General features: G+C 44.0%; 1 protein-coding gene across 1 annotated transcript in view; it reads left to right on the top strand.

The window, feature by feature from the left end:
* The window catches only part of LOC145350623 (ALK tyrosine kinase receptor-like), a 1,029,887-nt gene that overhangs the window by 274,100 nt on the left and 740,293 nt on the right, over positions 1–15,494 (top strand). The window contains exon 2 of the mRNA XM_080199829.1: positions 7,137–7,256. Within this exon, the coding sequence (XP_080055955.1) occupies positions 7,137–7,256 (120 nt within the window). The remainder of the gene's footprint in view (positions 1–7,136; positions 7,257–15,494) is intronic.

The following is a 15,494-nucleotide window of genomic DNA, read 5'->3' as shown; positions in this document are numbered from 1 at the left end:
GTGTCAACAATAGGAGGCACAGTTCCCAGTTCCGAGTATCAACAATAGGAGGCGCAGCTCCCAGTTACATAAGAACATAAGAAATAGGAGCAGGAGTAGGCCATCTAGCCCTTCGAGCCTGGCCCGCCATTCAGTAAGATCATGGCTGATCTGTCGTGGCTCAGTTCCACATTCCTGCCCTCTCCCCATAACCCTTAATCCCCTCTCTTATCAAAAACCCATCAACCCGCGTCTTAAAAATATTTAGCGAGGTAGCCTCCACCACTTCAACGGGCAGAGAATTCCAGAGATTCACCACCCTTTGAGTGAAGAAGTTCTTCCTCAACTCCGTTCTAAACCGCCCCCCTTTATCTTGAGGCTGTGCCCCCTAGTCCTACTGTCCTTTCTGAGCGGGAAGAGTCTCTCCACCTCTATCCTATCCATCCCATTCATCATCTTATACGTCTCAATGAGATCTCCCCTCATTCTTCTAAACTCTAACGAGTACAAGCCTAGTTTATTCAGCCTCTCCTCATAGCTCAACCCCCTCAACTCCGGCATCAGCCTAGTAAACCTCCTCTGCACTCCCTCCAAGGCCAAAATATCCTTGCGTAAGTACGGCGCCCAAAACTGCACACAGTACTCCAGCTGCGGCCTCACCAATGCCCTATATAGCCGCAGCAAGACCTCCCTACTTTTATATTTAATCCCCCTCGCTATGAAGGCCAGCATCCCATTCGCCTTCCTGACCACCTGCTGCACCTGCAAGCTGGGTTTCTGCGACTCATGCACAAGGACCCCGAGGTCCCTCTGCACCATCGCCTGCTGCAGTTTTTCTCCACTTAAGTAATAATCCTTCCTACCATTATTCCTACCAAAGTGGACCACCTCACACTTGCCAACATTAAATTCCATTTGCCATTTCCTGGCCCATTCGCCCAGCCTATCTAGATCCTTCTGTAGACTCTCCACACCCTCCGCGCAATTTGCCGTTCCACCAATCTTGGTGTCATCAGCAAATTTCGACACCAGACACTTGGTTCCCTCCTCCAGATCATCGATATAAATGGTAAATAGCTGAGTTCCGTGTGTCAACACTAGGAGGCGCAGTTCCTTGTTCCGTGTGTCAACAATAGGAGGCGCAGTACCCAGTTCCAGTGTGTCAATAATAGGAGGTGCAGCTCCCAGTTCCATGTGTCAACAATAGGAGGCGCAGTTCCCAGTTCCAGTGTGTCAACAATAGGAGGCGGAGGACCCAGTTCCGTGTGTCAACAATAGGAGGCGGAGGACCCAGTTCCGTGTGTCAACAATAGGAGACACAGTACCCAGTTCTGTGTGTCAACAATAGGAGGCACAGTTCCCTGTTCTGCGTGTCAGCAATAGGAGACACATTACCCAGTTCCAGTGTGTCAACAGTAGCAGGCGCAGCTCCCAGTTCTGTGTGTCAACAATAGGAGGCGCAGTTCCCAGTTCCAGTGTGTCAACAATAGGAGGCGCAGTTCCCAGTTCCAGGTGTCAACAATAGGAGGCGCAGTTCCCTGTTCTGCGTGTCAACAATAGGAGGTGCAGTACCCAGTTCCAGTGTGTCAACAATAGGAGGCGCAGTTCCCTGTTCTGCGTGTCAGCAATAGGAGACACAGTACCCAGTTCCAGGGTGTCAACAGTAGGAGGCGCAGCTCCCAGTTCCATGTGTCAACAATAGGAGGCAGAGGACCCAGTTCCGTGTCTCAACAATAGGAGGCTCAGTTCCCAGTTCCGTGTGTCAACAATAGGAGGCGCAGTTCCCTATTCTGCATGTCAACAATAGGAGGCGCAGTACCCAGTTCTGTGTGTCAACAATAGGAGGCGCAGTTCCCAGTTCCGTGCATCAACAATAGGAGGCGCAGTTCCTTGTTCCGTGTGTCAACAATAGGAGGCGCAGTACCCAGTTCTGTGTGTCAACAGTAGGAGGCGCAGTTCCCAGTTCCAGTGTGTTAACAGTAGGAGGCGCAGTACCCAGTTCCGTGTGTCAACCATAGGAGGCGCAGCTCCCAGTTACAGTGTGTCAACAATAGGAGGTGCAGTGGAGAACTTCCTAAGGAAAAGACTGCACTCACAGGGAGAACCTTATGCATTTTGTTCCCCTATTTGCAAGCAGTGTGGCTATAAATCAAAAGCAGCAAGTTCGCTGACTCTTCTAACTCACGCATTAAACATATCACATGGACCATTTGGACACACACTGCTACTTTTATGGAAGTTTTAACTCATTAGGCTGATAGTGCTTTTTTTAATAATAATCTTACATACAAAACTGCTTTGAGAACATCTACACCAATCTGCCAGTCAAACACCAAAGCAGGTATTATGAAGGAGCTTCATACTAAAATATTAGCAGAAACTAAGGGGAGAAGAGAAATAGTTCACATTTGATCGAGACCGCAGTAAATGTGTTGCTGTTAATGATAAGGAAACACTCCAGGGAATCTTGTTATTCTCTGGTACCTAAGTGCATTCACACAGATATTTGCTTGGGAAATTGTGAGATAAAGGCCATGGCAAACCTCGCCAACGCTGTTACATTTTTTCAGAGTCAATACACAGCTCCAGTATAAGCAGATATTTGTGGTTAAACACAAACAGTCAGGATGTGTTGATCCAATTGATTAAAAGCCTTGAGATCTGAAAACAGAAGGAAGAGATAGATAACACATTCAAATTTATGGAGAGATTAAATCATAATTCCAGTCATTTCCCACAGCAGAAACTGTCATAAAGAAACTTTCGCCAGAGTACAGCTAAATGGCGGAATAGCAGCAGAATCCCTGCAACACTGACTGAATAATTAAACAGCAGCGGTTTTCCCTGCAGTATTGACTGCAACAATTTAAAAGCAGCAGAATCCCTGCAGCACTGACTGCAATAATTAAACAGCAGCAGAATCCCTGCAGCACTGACTGTAATAATTCAACATCAGCAGAATCCCTGCAGCATTTGCTGCAATAATTAAACAGCAGCAGGTTCCCTGCAGTACGGACTGCAATAATTAAACAGAGCAGAATCCCTGCAACACTGACAATTAAACAGCAGTGGTTTTCCCTGCAGTACTGACTGCAACAGTTTAAAAGCAGCAGAATCCCAGCAGTACTGACTGCAATAATTCAACATCTGCAGAATCCCAGCAGTACTGACTGCAATAATTCAACATCAGCAGAATCCCTGCAGTATGGACTGTAATAATTAAACAGCAGCAGAATCCCTGCAGCATTTTCTGCAATAATTAAACAGCAGCAGAATCCCTGCAACACTGACTGTGACAATTAAATAGCAGTGGTTTTCCCTGCAGTATTGACTGCAACAGTTTAATAGCAGCAGAATCCCTGCAGCATTGACTGCAATAATTAAACAGCAGCAGAATTCCTGCAGCACTCACTGCAATAATTAAACAGCAGCAGAATCCCTGCAGCATTTCCTGTAATAATTAAACAGCAGCCGAATCCCTGCAGCACTGACTGTGACAATTAAATAGCTGCTGATTTCTTTGCATCATTAACTGCAATAATTTATCAGCAGCAGCATTGACTGCAATAATTAAACAGCAGCAGAATCCCTGCACAATTTATTGCAATAATTAAACAGAAGCAGAATTGCTGTAGCATTTACTACAATAATTAAACAGCAACAGAATCCCTGCTGCATTTGCTGCAATATTTAAACAACTGCGAAATCCCTGCTGCATTTGCTGCAATATTTAAACAGCTGCAGAATTCCTGTGGCATTTCCTGCAATATTTAAACAGCTGCAGAATCCCTGTGGCATTTCCTGCAATAATTAAACAGCAGCAGAATCTCTGCAGCATTTATTGCAATAATTAAACAGCAGCAGAATCTCTGCAGCATTTGTTGCAATAATTAAACAGCAGCAGAATCCCTGCAGCATTTATTGCAATAATTAAACAGCAGCAGAATCCCTGCGGCATTTCCTGCAATAATTAAACAGCAGCAGAATCCTTGCATCATTTACTGCCATAATTAAACAGCAGCAGAGTTCCTGTAGCACTTAACATAAGAAATAAGAACATAAGAAATAGGAGCAGGAGTAGGCCATCTAGCCCCTCAAGCCTGCCCCGCCATTCAATAAGATCATGGCTGATCTGTCGTGGCTCAGTTCCACTTTCCCGCCCTCTCCCCATAACCCTTAATCCCTTCTCTTATCAAAAACCCATCAACCCGCTTCTTAAAAATATTTAGCGAGGCAGCCTCCACCACTTCAACGGGCAGAGAATTCCAGAGATTCACCACCCTTTGAGTGAAGAAGTTCCTCCTCAACTCCGTTCTAAACCGCCTCCCCTTTATCTTGAGGCTGTGCCCCCTAGTCCTACTGTCTTTTTTGAGCGGGAAGAGTCTCTCCACCTCTATCCTATCCATCCCATTCATCATCTTATACGTCTCAATGAGATCTCCCCTCATTCTTCTAAACTCTAACAAGTACAAGCCTAGTTTATTCAGCCTCTCCTCATAGCTCAATCCCCTCAACTCCGGTATCAGCCTAGTAAACCTCCTCTGCACTCCCTCCAGGGCCAAAATATCCTTGCGCAGGTTGTCACTAACTGTGACAATTCACAGTAGCAGAATCCCTGCAGCATTTCCTGCAATAATTAAGCAGCAGCAGAATTCCTGCAGCATTTACGCAATAATTAAACAGCAGCAGAATCTCTGCAGCATTTATTGCAATAATTAAACAGCAGCAGAATCTCTGCAGCATTTACTGCAATAATTAAACAGCAGCAGAATCTCTGCAGCATTTACTGCAATAATTAAACAGCAGCAGAATCTCTGCAGCATTTCCTGCAATAATTAAACAGCAGCAGAATTCCTGCAGCATTTACGCAATAATTAAACAGCAGCAGAATCTCTGCAGCATTTATTGCAATAATTAAACAGCAGCAGAATCTCTGCAGCATTTACTGCAATAATTAAACAGCAGCAGAATCTCTGCAGCATTTACACAATAATTAAACAGCAGCAGAATCTCTGCAGCATTTACTGCAATAATTAAACAGCAGCAGAATCTCTGCAGCATCGATTGCAATAATTTAACAGCAGTGATTTTCCCTGCATTAACTGTGATTATGCAGCACATATTGCAGGAGCTGAAAAGTGTGGACTTTGATACAAAGCATAGTCAAACAGCAATTCTTTTGTTGTAAATGGCGTTCAATGGTGTCTGCCATGAATTAGATTTGCCCCTACACCTTCAGCTGAAAGTATGTTTCACAACTAGCTGTACCAGTGCAAGTAGGAACACTTTTACAAACCTTACAAGGATTCATGCTGGATCAGTGCTGAGGTTATGGTGACGGTGAGGGAGAGTCTCTGAGGCAAGTCACCCGTCATGTCTCCCACTGGTCTGTGGGCAAAAGTTGACCTGCTCATTCTCCCTCCAGAACTGACGGACATGCATAAAAAAGTATTTTGGGATGAAACGGCTGCACTGTGGCAAGGTGGTGAAGTGCACTGCTGACTCAGAGTGCCAGGAACCCGCGTTCAATTCCAGCTTTGGGTGCCTGTCTGTGTGGAGTTTGCACGTTCTCCCTGTGTCTGCATGGGTTTCCTCTGGCAGCTCCGGTTTCCTCGCAGTATCCAAAGATGTTAGCTTGAGTGGTCATGTTCAATTACCCCTCAGTGTCAGAGGGATTAGATGGATAAATACGTGGGGTTACTGGGATAGGGCCTGGTTGGGGTAGCTGACAGTGCAGGCTGGATGGGCCAAATGTCCTCTTTCTGCGTTTGTAAGAATTCTATGAAAATCCTTGGAATCATCTCCCGTTCATCCACTGAATCAAGATTAGATCTGAAATTGAATTCCTTGGACAACAGCATCCAGGTCAACAATTCCACCCAGCAGGAGGGGTGGGGGCTGGTGGGAATTGCAATGTAGCTGTCATCCTACCATTATCTAATACATCACGTTAAAGCACTAAACTGCACTACCCATGCACTCCAATTTAAAAATAAACACTCATCACTGTTTTCTGTCTGTTAGCAGCGGCTAAACAATATATGGCTAATTTCAGGACAAGGTTACCAATATCACTTGGCCTTCTATGCCTGCCCATTAACTTTCACATTGCCTGGAATCGGGTGCACGTTGCGAGCCAGCGAGGATGGAATGCAGTTAAGTCAGGTTGTAAATCTTGTTGGGACAATCTTTATTAAACTGGACAGAGACAGGATGAGGGTGAAGAAATATTCGCTCAGTAAACTTAGGGTTGGTCGAGCCATGAAGATTCACGAACCCGTTAAATAACATCATCGCTTGAACCATAACAATTGTTATTTGCTTTGGTTTTACAGCGGTTTGTCAGAAGTGCTGCCCTCTTGTAGTCCTTGTCCCTTCCTTGTCATAAGGTACTTCTAAAACATGTGTCCTTACATCATGGCGATAAAATATCTCTAATCTTGCTGTCAGTGATGTGGGGCTGCTTAGTAACTCAGTTCCTGGTATCTGAGACAAAAAGGCATTTGATGTTGACTCACTTACAAGTTTTTTTTTAAAGCTTTGAAGCAGTACAGAAAACAGAATGAAGATTATTTCAGCTGTTTTATGCGCCAGCGTGCCTTAAACATTGTGTGAAAAAAAGTGGGCTGACAAAGTATCCCAGCTATCTGTGGCTATGACTCATCTTACATTCCCACACCCTACAGTATAAATATCTCCCATTTTCTATGCATTTCAGCTTTGACAAAGGATCGTCTGGACTCGAAACATCCACTCTTTTCTCTCCTCACAGATGCTGCAAGAGTTGCTGAGGTTTTCCAGCGTTTTCTCTTTTGGTTTCAGATTCCAGCATCTGCAGTAATTTGCTTTTATCTTAGTGATCAGATTGGTGTGATTCCAGCTGATAACTACGTGGTTGAGGGAAAAAGAACTGAGTAATCAATCAAGTACGAGGTCAGGAGACAAAAGTTCTTCCAAGTGTTTTCAAATCGCTAACTCTCCAGAAGCTCTGAGAATTACCAATTGTGTATTGTTACCACGAGGAAGTGAAACTTCTGAGAAGGCTGTGCTAACTGTTCTAACAATTACCTGTACATCACAGGAAGCAATGATGTTAAAATACCCCTTTTCAGCGTTACAGCTTAAAACAATGTCAATTCTGTTCTTCATGTTTGCAGTTCCTGGAGTACCTCAATCTGATGGAAACAAGTGGATTGCAAATAACAATCTGTCTACTTGGAACTTTACATGGCTGTTGAAAGATGATACACCTCTGTCTACCTATCAAAGACCATATGGTGAGTGGCTTAACAAAGGAAACACGAGCCATCCTTATTGAATGAGCAGAGTGTTTTATTGTGAAGCGATATTTTCGTGCAGAAAACATCTGGGAAACTTCCGGCCAAAACCCCAGGTCTTGATTTTCAGAGGTGGAAGGAGGAGAGTGGGGGGATGTTAACAGGAGCCAGGTACCACTGTAAACTGTGCAAAGGCAGCTAGGGCGCTGCGAGGTGTAGAGTTGAGTGAAAGGAAGGCCTTGATGCTCCAGAATGGTAAGAAAAGAAATGAAGCAAAAAGCAACACTCTATCTCTCACTCTTTCTCAACCTCTCATCCCACCACACAACCCTCATTTGCAGCAACTCATGGCCTTTTACCCAGGCCCAAGGCCCCTCATATCCTCCATGCCAACCTATGACCCTATACCCACCCACACTTGGCCTCTCATACCTGCCAAGCGAACACATGGCTCTTTATAGGTCCCATGTTAACTTAGTACAAGCTCATGCCAACCCTTGCCACTCACCCACCATCCTTTGTCTTTACACCTTCTATGGCAGCTCACCGCGTATTCGCCAAGGGCAGAGTTGAGGGCCCATGCTGAGATGAAATAAAATAAAGGTCTGTGTCTATTTATGACTTCACTATTTAAAACAAAACATTTCATTTGTGACATCTAACTTCTTCAACCGCTTTTTTTAATTCATTCATGGGACATGGACATCGCTGGCTGGCCAGCATTTATTGCCCACCCCCAGTTGTGCTTGGAGGGCAGTTGAAAGTCAACTACATTGCTGTGGCTCTGGAGTTGAATGTAGATCAGACCAGGCATGGAGGAGCCAATTTCCTTCCCTAAAGGATATTAGTGGCCCACATGGGTTTTTTCTGACAATCAGCAATGGTTTCATGGTCACCAGTAGATTCTTAATTTCAGAATTTTTTTCTTGAGTTCCAATTCCATCACCTGCCATGGTGGGATATGTACCTGGATCCCCAGAATGTTAACTGAGTTTCTAGATTAAACTCTTACAAAAACAAACACCTCCTTTAAGTACTTTACCCCTTTTAAAACAATCATTTTAATTCATAGCCACACAGCAAAGATTTTATAAACAATTGGAGCAGCCCAATCAAGTAAACTGATAGACACCACACTGTGAAATTGATAGGTTGTGAAAACAGGCATGCAGCAGAAATATTATAATGATAGTCCTCATGGTTATAGCAACCACAGTGAAATAGCAAGCACTGATTTTTTTTTAAATCTGCAGACTTTCTTTACTTAAAAGGCAGGAGATTTAAATGCCTTGACAGCAGTTCCAATAAGTTCATCCACTTTCATATGGTACATTCTCTCTGATGCTAATTTGCTGACATGCTAGGTGGGATTTTCCAGCTGTTCTCACTCCAAAATGAGAATATCCCGCCCGAGGTGAATGGACCTTTCCATGGTCTGCCCCTCGCCTGCGATGATTCCTGTGGCAGGCGAGATGGGAAAATTCACCTCACTGTTTTGGCCTTTGCTCATTTTATTTGGGTAAAAATGTTGTTTGTTTACCCAACACAAAATACCAATGTCATAGAGATACGTCATTGCACATCATGTTAGGATAAAGATTTGTCATCATTTTTGCATTGACTCTTCGTCCTCAAGTGAATATAGGTTTTTAAGAAATGGAGGCAGTTGCTGTGGCTTTATGCTGGAATTTGCTATGAGTGCAAAATATCACAAGTCTCAGGAAATGAGATTCTTGCCGGCAAAATCTAATTTTCCAATTCTTCCCATACCTTGCCAACGACTGGACGGGAACCATATTTCAATACATTCAATACACATGTAATTTGTGGGTTTCCAGACATATTGCACCTCCCTCCTGCACCCCACCACCCCACCCCCCACCCCACTTCCACATTCGGAATTTTCTCTCACCAATGTGACACCAGCTCGGTTAGGTTTAAAATTGGTTTTATGAATAGAAACCAGGATAAAGAGGACCCACTGAGGGAACATAGGTAACTGTAGCCTCTGTGGTGGTGGAAGAATCGGAGCGAGAGAGAGAGAGACATCCCCGGGTAGAACTCTGACACTGCCCCTGCAATCTGCACCCTGGCACTGGAACTCAGCAGGGGCAGCGCCAGGAGGGCCCCACTGGCTGAAGTTCCCATTGTGCATGTGTGTTTGGGAGGGGGGCAGTCCCATTTGTGAATGGGGGAGGTGATTCCCCATAACTGTGGGTGGGCTCCCCAATCTGTGAAGGGAGAGGTCTGTGTGTGTGTTATTGGTGGGTGGAGGGGTTTCCGTATTTTGTATCAGAATCGGGGATTGTGCTTTGGGCTGCCCTTTTTAATCCCGGGAATCCCGCCTGCTGGCTTTCTCAGGCCCAGCCAGCCTGACAGCGTGGGTCATCTCTGCAGTTTTATTCCGCACAGAGTGATACATTATCTGGGGAGAAAGGCCAGCAGTGCAGCCTGCAAGTTGCGCACCAGTTTTTCCGCCTCAGCCCGCACTCTGTCCAGAGAATGGAAAATTCTGCCCAGTGTACTTACAATGAACAATATTAATTAAACGTTAACATAGAAGTGAAGTTAGAAGCGTGCATTCTTTCATTCGCTCATGGGACATGGGCATTGCTGGCTGGGCCAACATTTATTGCCCATCGCTAAGGGCATTTAAGGTTCAACCACGTTGCTGTGGGTCTGGAGTCACATGTAGGCCAGATTAGATAACGACGATACGTTTCCTTCCCTAAAGGACATCAGTGAACCAAATGGGTTTTTACAATTATCGACAATGGCTTCATGGTCATCCTTAGACTTTTAATTTCAGATTTTTTTATTGAATTCGAATTTCACCTTCTGCCATGATGGGATTCAAACCCAGGTCCCCAGAGCATTCTCCTGGGCCTCTGGATTACTAGGCCAGTGACAGTACCACTACCCCACTGCCTTCCCTGGGCATTGTGACAGAATAGAGAGATGGCTCTGTTTTGTGTGAATTTCACTTTAATTGGAAACTGCTAAAATGTTCTCTACTTAATTTTTAAAATTAAAATCGGAAGACATTTTGTCTTTTACAAAGTTTGTGATCCAGAAATTAGGCCTAGATAGAGAGCCTTTGCATTAGATAGTCATTGAATTGAAGGCATGCTCAGCAACCAAGCAATGCATCTGCTCATTAGCATTCTATGTAATTATTCCTTTTCGTAAATTAAACAGAAAAGGACATTAGGAGTATCATTAGATAACCCTATTGTGTCAAAGTGACATTCTTCTGTTGCTACACTGCATTACACAACACAACATACCCTGTGAAAACTCTGAGTAAGGCTCCCAGACTGTGACTGCTTTGTGCTGTGTGTCCACAGATTTGTGTGAGAACACCCAAAAATTGATCCAAGACAATTTTAAATGGAAGGGTGAAAGGGTTTTGTGCGATCATATGGAGTTCCCAGCCTCAAGAGTTGAATATCTTTGACATGATTATTGACTTGAAGCGTGCCATGTTTAACTGAGGATAACCAAGATTTCGTGAGAGGGTATTTTACATATGAACATATGAATTAGGGGCAGGAGTAGGCCACTCAGCCCCTCGAGCCTGCTACCCCATTCAATAAGATCATGACTCATCTCGTTCTAATCTTAACTCCACATTCACCCGTTAATCCTGATAACCTTTCACTCCCTTGTTAATCAAGAATCTATCAAGTTCTGCCTTAAAATTATTCAAAGGCTCTGCTTCCACTGCCTTCTGAGGAAGAGAGTGCCAGAGATTCACGAACCTCTGAGAGAAAATAAATTCCCCTCATCTCTGTCGTAAATGAGCAACTGCTTATTTTCAAACTGTGACCTCTAGTTCTACGTTCTCCAATAAGAGGAAACATCTTCTCCATATCCACCCTGTCAATACCTCTCAGGATCTTAAAGGTTTTGATCACATTTTATCCTAACCTCTCCAACCTTTCCTCATGAGACAATCCTCCCATTACTGGCATTCTACTAGTAAACCTCTGAACTGTTTCTAACGCATTTACATCTTTCCTTAAATAAAGAGCTGATACTGTACACTACAACTCCCATGACGGGAAGGATGTGAAAATTCCACCCTTGATGGATCACTCCGAGTGTGATTCTGCTTTCATCAAAACAAATTATACTTAACAACACATTAACTATAAAAAATGAATTAGCTTAAAATTTAATATTTGAACAATGCTTAAATATGACAAGATATAATTCTAAACTGCTAACTGATCCCTACGAATTTCAATTCAAGCAATATTATAGAGTCATAGAGGTTTACAGCATGGAAATAAGCTGTTCGGCTCAACTTGTCCATGTCGCTCTTTTTTTCAAGCCTGTAAGCTAGTCCCAATTGCTCACATTTGGCCCATATCCCTCCATATCCATCTTACTTATAGAACTGTCTAAATGATTTTTTAAAAAAATTGTACCCGCCTCTGTTACAACCCCTAATCAAAACCCTACTCTGAAACCCCTTGGGACACCTAAGTAAACACAAATGCATTAAATCTGTTTAAACAGACACATCCTTGCTAAAATCGGTCATTATCCTGCGTTCTTAATATTTGAGCTGCCTGCCACCCAGATAAATCAGCACCTTGTAAAACAGGGCTGACTTTTAAATATACCCCTTTCAAGAAACAAGATAATAATACATTTCTTAAAGGCACAGTTTCATCACATAGCCTTTTGTGATCCATAAACTCAGATACCTAGGTCCCTTAACCGCAGAGTACTGCAATCACTCATCATTTCAACAATAAGCTTTTATATTCCTCTGCCAAAATGGATAATTTCACATTTGCCTATTTTACATTCCATGGGATGAATTTTCCCATTTTGCTTGCCGCAGGAATCGTAGCGGGTGAGGGACAGACAATGGAAAGGTCCACTGACCGCAGGTGGGATTATCCGGTTTCGGATGAACGTGGCTGGAAAATCCCAGCCCATTTGCCAGATTAGTGCCCACTCACTTAACCTATCTATGCCCTTTTCACGTTTTACTTTTAAACCTTACTTTATATTATCAGCAAATTTAGTAACCATTCCTGAAATCCCTTAACATCAAGGCAGCATTTGACAGTGTGTAACATGAAGGAGCCAAAGAGTGAGGTCAGTGGGAAATAGGATGGGAAGGGGACACGCTCCACTGCTTGGACTCATTTCCAGCACAAAGGGTCGCTGGAGGTCAATCATCTCAGCTTTAGAATATTGCTGCGTGTGCCCTTCTAGGTCATATATATAAATTATAAAATGCTGAGACCCCAGCACTGATTTCTGTGCACACCACTCACCGTATCCAACCAGCTAGAAAAAAGACCTTTTCTTACTCTCTATTATGGGGTGCAGGTGAAGATAGCAGTTTTTGCCCATTCCTAAACAGATGGAGAATGTGGCGGGGAACCACTTGAGCTGCTGCAGGTACAATCATAATGTTCTTTGGAAGGCAGTTCCAGCTTTTTGACCCCTAGAAAGTGAATGATAATTTAGTTCCATGGCAGGATGGTGTGTGGCTTGGAGGGAATTTGAAGATGGTAGTTTTCCTACTTCCCTTGTCCTACTAGGTGGTGAAGGTCATGGGGTTGCTGCTGAAGGAGACTTGGTGAGTTGCTGAAATGCATCTCGCAGATGGTACACTCTGCTGCCACGGTGCACAATAGTGGAGGGAGTGAATCTTTAAGGTTGCGGGAGGGGTATCAATCAAGTGTCAAGCTTCTTGTTGGACCTGCACTCATCCTGGCAAATGGAGAGAATTCCATCACACTCCCAACTTGTACCTTATCGATGGTGGACAGCAGTCAGGAGGTGAGTTACTCACTACAGATTTCCAAGCCTCTGTCTTGCTCCTTGTAAACACCATATTTATATAGCTAGTCCAGTTGAAATTTAATCAGTAGTAACTCCCAGAATGTTGATGGTGGGGGATTCAGTGACAGTAATAATTGTTAAATTCTGTCTCATTGGAGATGGTCATTTTCTGACACTTCTCTGACTTAAATGTTGCTTGCCACTTATCAGTTAAAGCCTGAATATTGTCCAGGTCCTTCTGCATGTGGCAATAGACTAATTTCTATCTGAGGAGTTTACAAACTGTACTGAGCACTTTGCAAATGTCAGTGAACATCTCCACTTCTGACCTTATGATGGAAGGATGATCGTGTATGAAGTAGCTGAAGGTGGTTGGGCCTAGGACACTACCCAGAAGGACACACGCAGCAATATTCTGAAGCTGAGCTGATTGACCTCCAGTGACCCTTTGTGCTGGAAATGAGTCCAAGCAGTGGAGCGTGTCCCCTTCCCATCCTATTTCCCACTGACCTCACTCTTTGGCTACCTCATGTTACACCCTGTCAAATGCTGCCTTGATGTTAAGGGCCTCACTTCTCGCCTCACTTCTTCATTTCAGCTCTATTGTCCATGTTTGGACCAAGACTTAAGGACTGATATTAATAAGAGGACTGGAGCCTTTACCCCTTCCCTTTTAATAATCTTATGCCTTTTAATTTTAAGTTACAGAAAATATTGGGCTCCAAGTCCGAAATGCTGTGTGTGTGAGTCTATGGAATCAGCTAGAATCATAGAATCCCTACAGTGCAGAAGGAGGCCAGTCAGCCCATCAAGTCTACACTGACTACTATCCCATCCAAGCCCTATCCCCATAACCCTACTTATTTACCCTACTAAATCCCTGACACTAAGGGTCAGTTTAGGATGACCAATCCGCATACCCTGTACATCTTAGGAGTCATGATGTGGAGATGCCAGCGTTGGACTGGGCTAAACGTAGTAAAAAGTCTCAGGACACCAGGTTAAAGTCCAACAGGTTTATAATAATATAGGTTTACAATAATAAACCTGTTGGACTTTAATAATATAGATTTATAATAATAAACCTGTTGGACTTTAACCTGGTGTTGCAAGACTTCTTACCATTTTAGGAGTGTGAGAGGAAACCAGAGCATCTGGAGGAAACCCACGCAGACATGGGGAGAATGTGCAAACTCCACACAGACGGTGACCCAAACCGGGAATCAAAGCCAGTTAGCAGTGCTAACCACTGTGCCACCGTGCTGCTCCTTAAAAGCTTGCTGTATATTCCAGGAGAAGCAATTCAGTTAATTGCCAAAGCTCCTGGTGCTGGGAAAGTGTCCTGTCAAGATATTAGGATTAGGTTTATGATCAGGAGAGTGCCTTCAAGACGTGAAGCAAAAGAGGCCCCTGATAACGTGCATCCCCAGCCTTTAAAGCTGAAGGTTAGGAAGCAGCTTCACTGATCTGTCTGAACAGCTCCCATGGCCTGGAAAGCCCCTGCAGCAACAATAATTGCTGCTGGCATTAGTGCCTCCCAAGGAGTAACAGAAAGCCAGCCACCCTTCAGCCCACAGCAGTTCCACTTCATTTAATTGCAGCTCTTCCACTGAAGCGGTGACTGTTGTCAGTGGCAGTCCAGTATTTAAAAGGGCCCATTTTATAATCGCATGTAGGTTCATGCTCGGGGAAGTGTTAATCACCGTCCTCTGACACAAGCTGAACACTGCCACTGTTGACGTCAGACTAAGCTGTGATTTTCCTCCTAGCCTGTCAACAATCACTGTCAAACTCGCATATAGACAAGGCCAACTTTGGCCAGCTCCCAGCAAACCTGGACAAGCGGAATAATGACCCAAACAAGGAGTTCAGTAGAGGGCAGGGCAGGAAAGTGACTAAATCAGCCTTTTTCTTGTCCTGGTGACTGAGTTCAGAAACAGCCATGTGACATGTTGTGGCAAAACTTCAGCTTGGGGTGTGACAACCTCCTCGACAAGTTGAATTGTCAGTCTCACTTTTTTTTAAAAGCTTATTCATTAGTGTCACAAGTAGGCTTATATTGACAATGGAGTGAAGTTACAGTGAAAATCCCCTAGTGCCCACACTCTGGCACCTGTTCGGGTACACTGAGGGAGAATTTAGCATGGTCCAATGCAGCTAACCAGCATGTCTTTCCAAGTGTAGGAGGAAACCGGAGCACCTGGTGGAAACCCACACAGACACGGGGAGAACATGCAAACAAACTCCACACAGATGGTTCTCCCAACTCCTACCCCCATCGCCCTACCACACACACACACACACATACACACACACACACACACACACACACACACAGAGTCAGACATAACTTTTAATAGAACAAAAGTTGAGCAGTTTCTACCAAGAGCTGGTAATCCACTCCCAACAGATTATCATCCGTCAAGT

The sequence above is a fragment of the Carcharhinus amblyrhynchos genome, chromosome 12 (assembly GCF_965287045.1).
Source record: "Carcharhinus amblyrhynchos chromosome 12, sCarAmb.v2.hapA, whole genome shotgun sequence".
Classification (NCBI taxonomy): Eukaryota; Metazoa; Chordata; class Chondrichthyes; order Carcharhiniformes; family Carcharhinidae; genus Carcharhinus; species Carcharhinus amblyrhynchos.
Note: the sequence above shows the minus strand (reverse complement) of the source record. Positions and strands in the feature narration are given on the sequence as shown.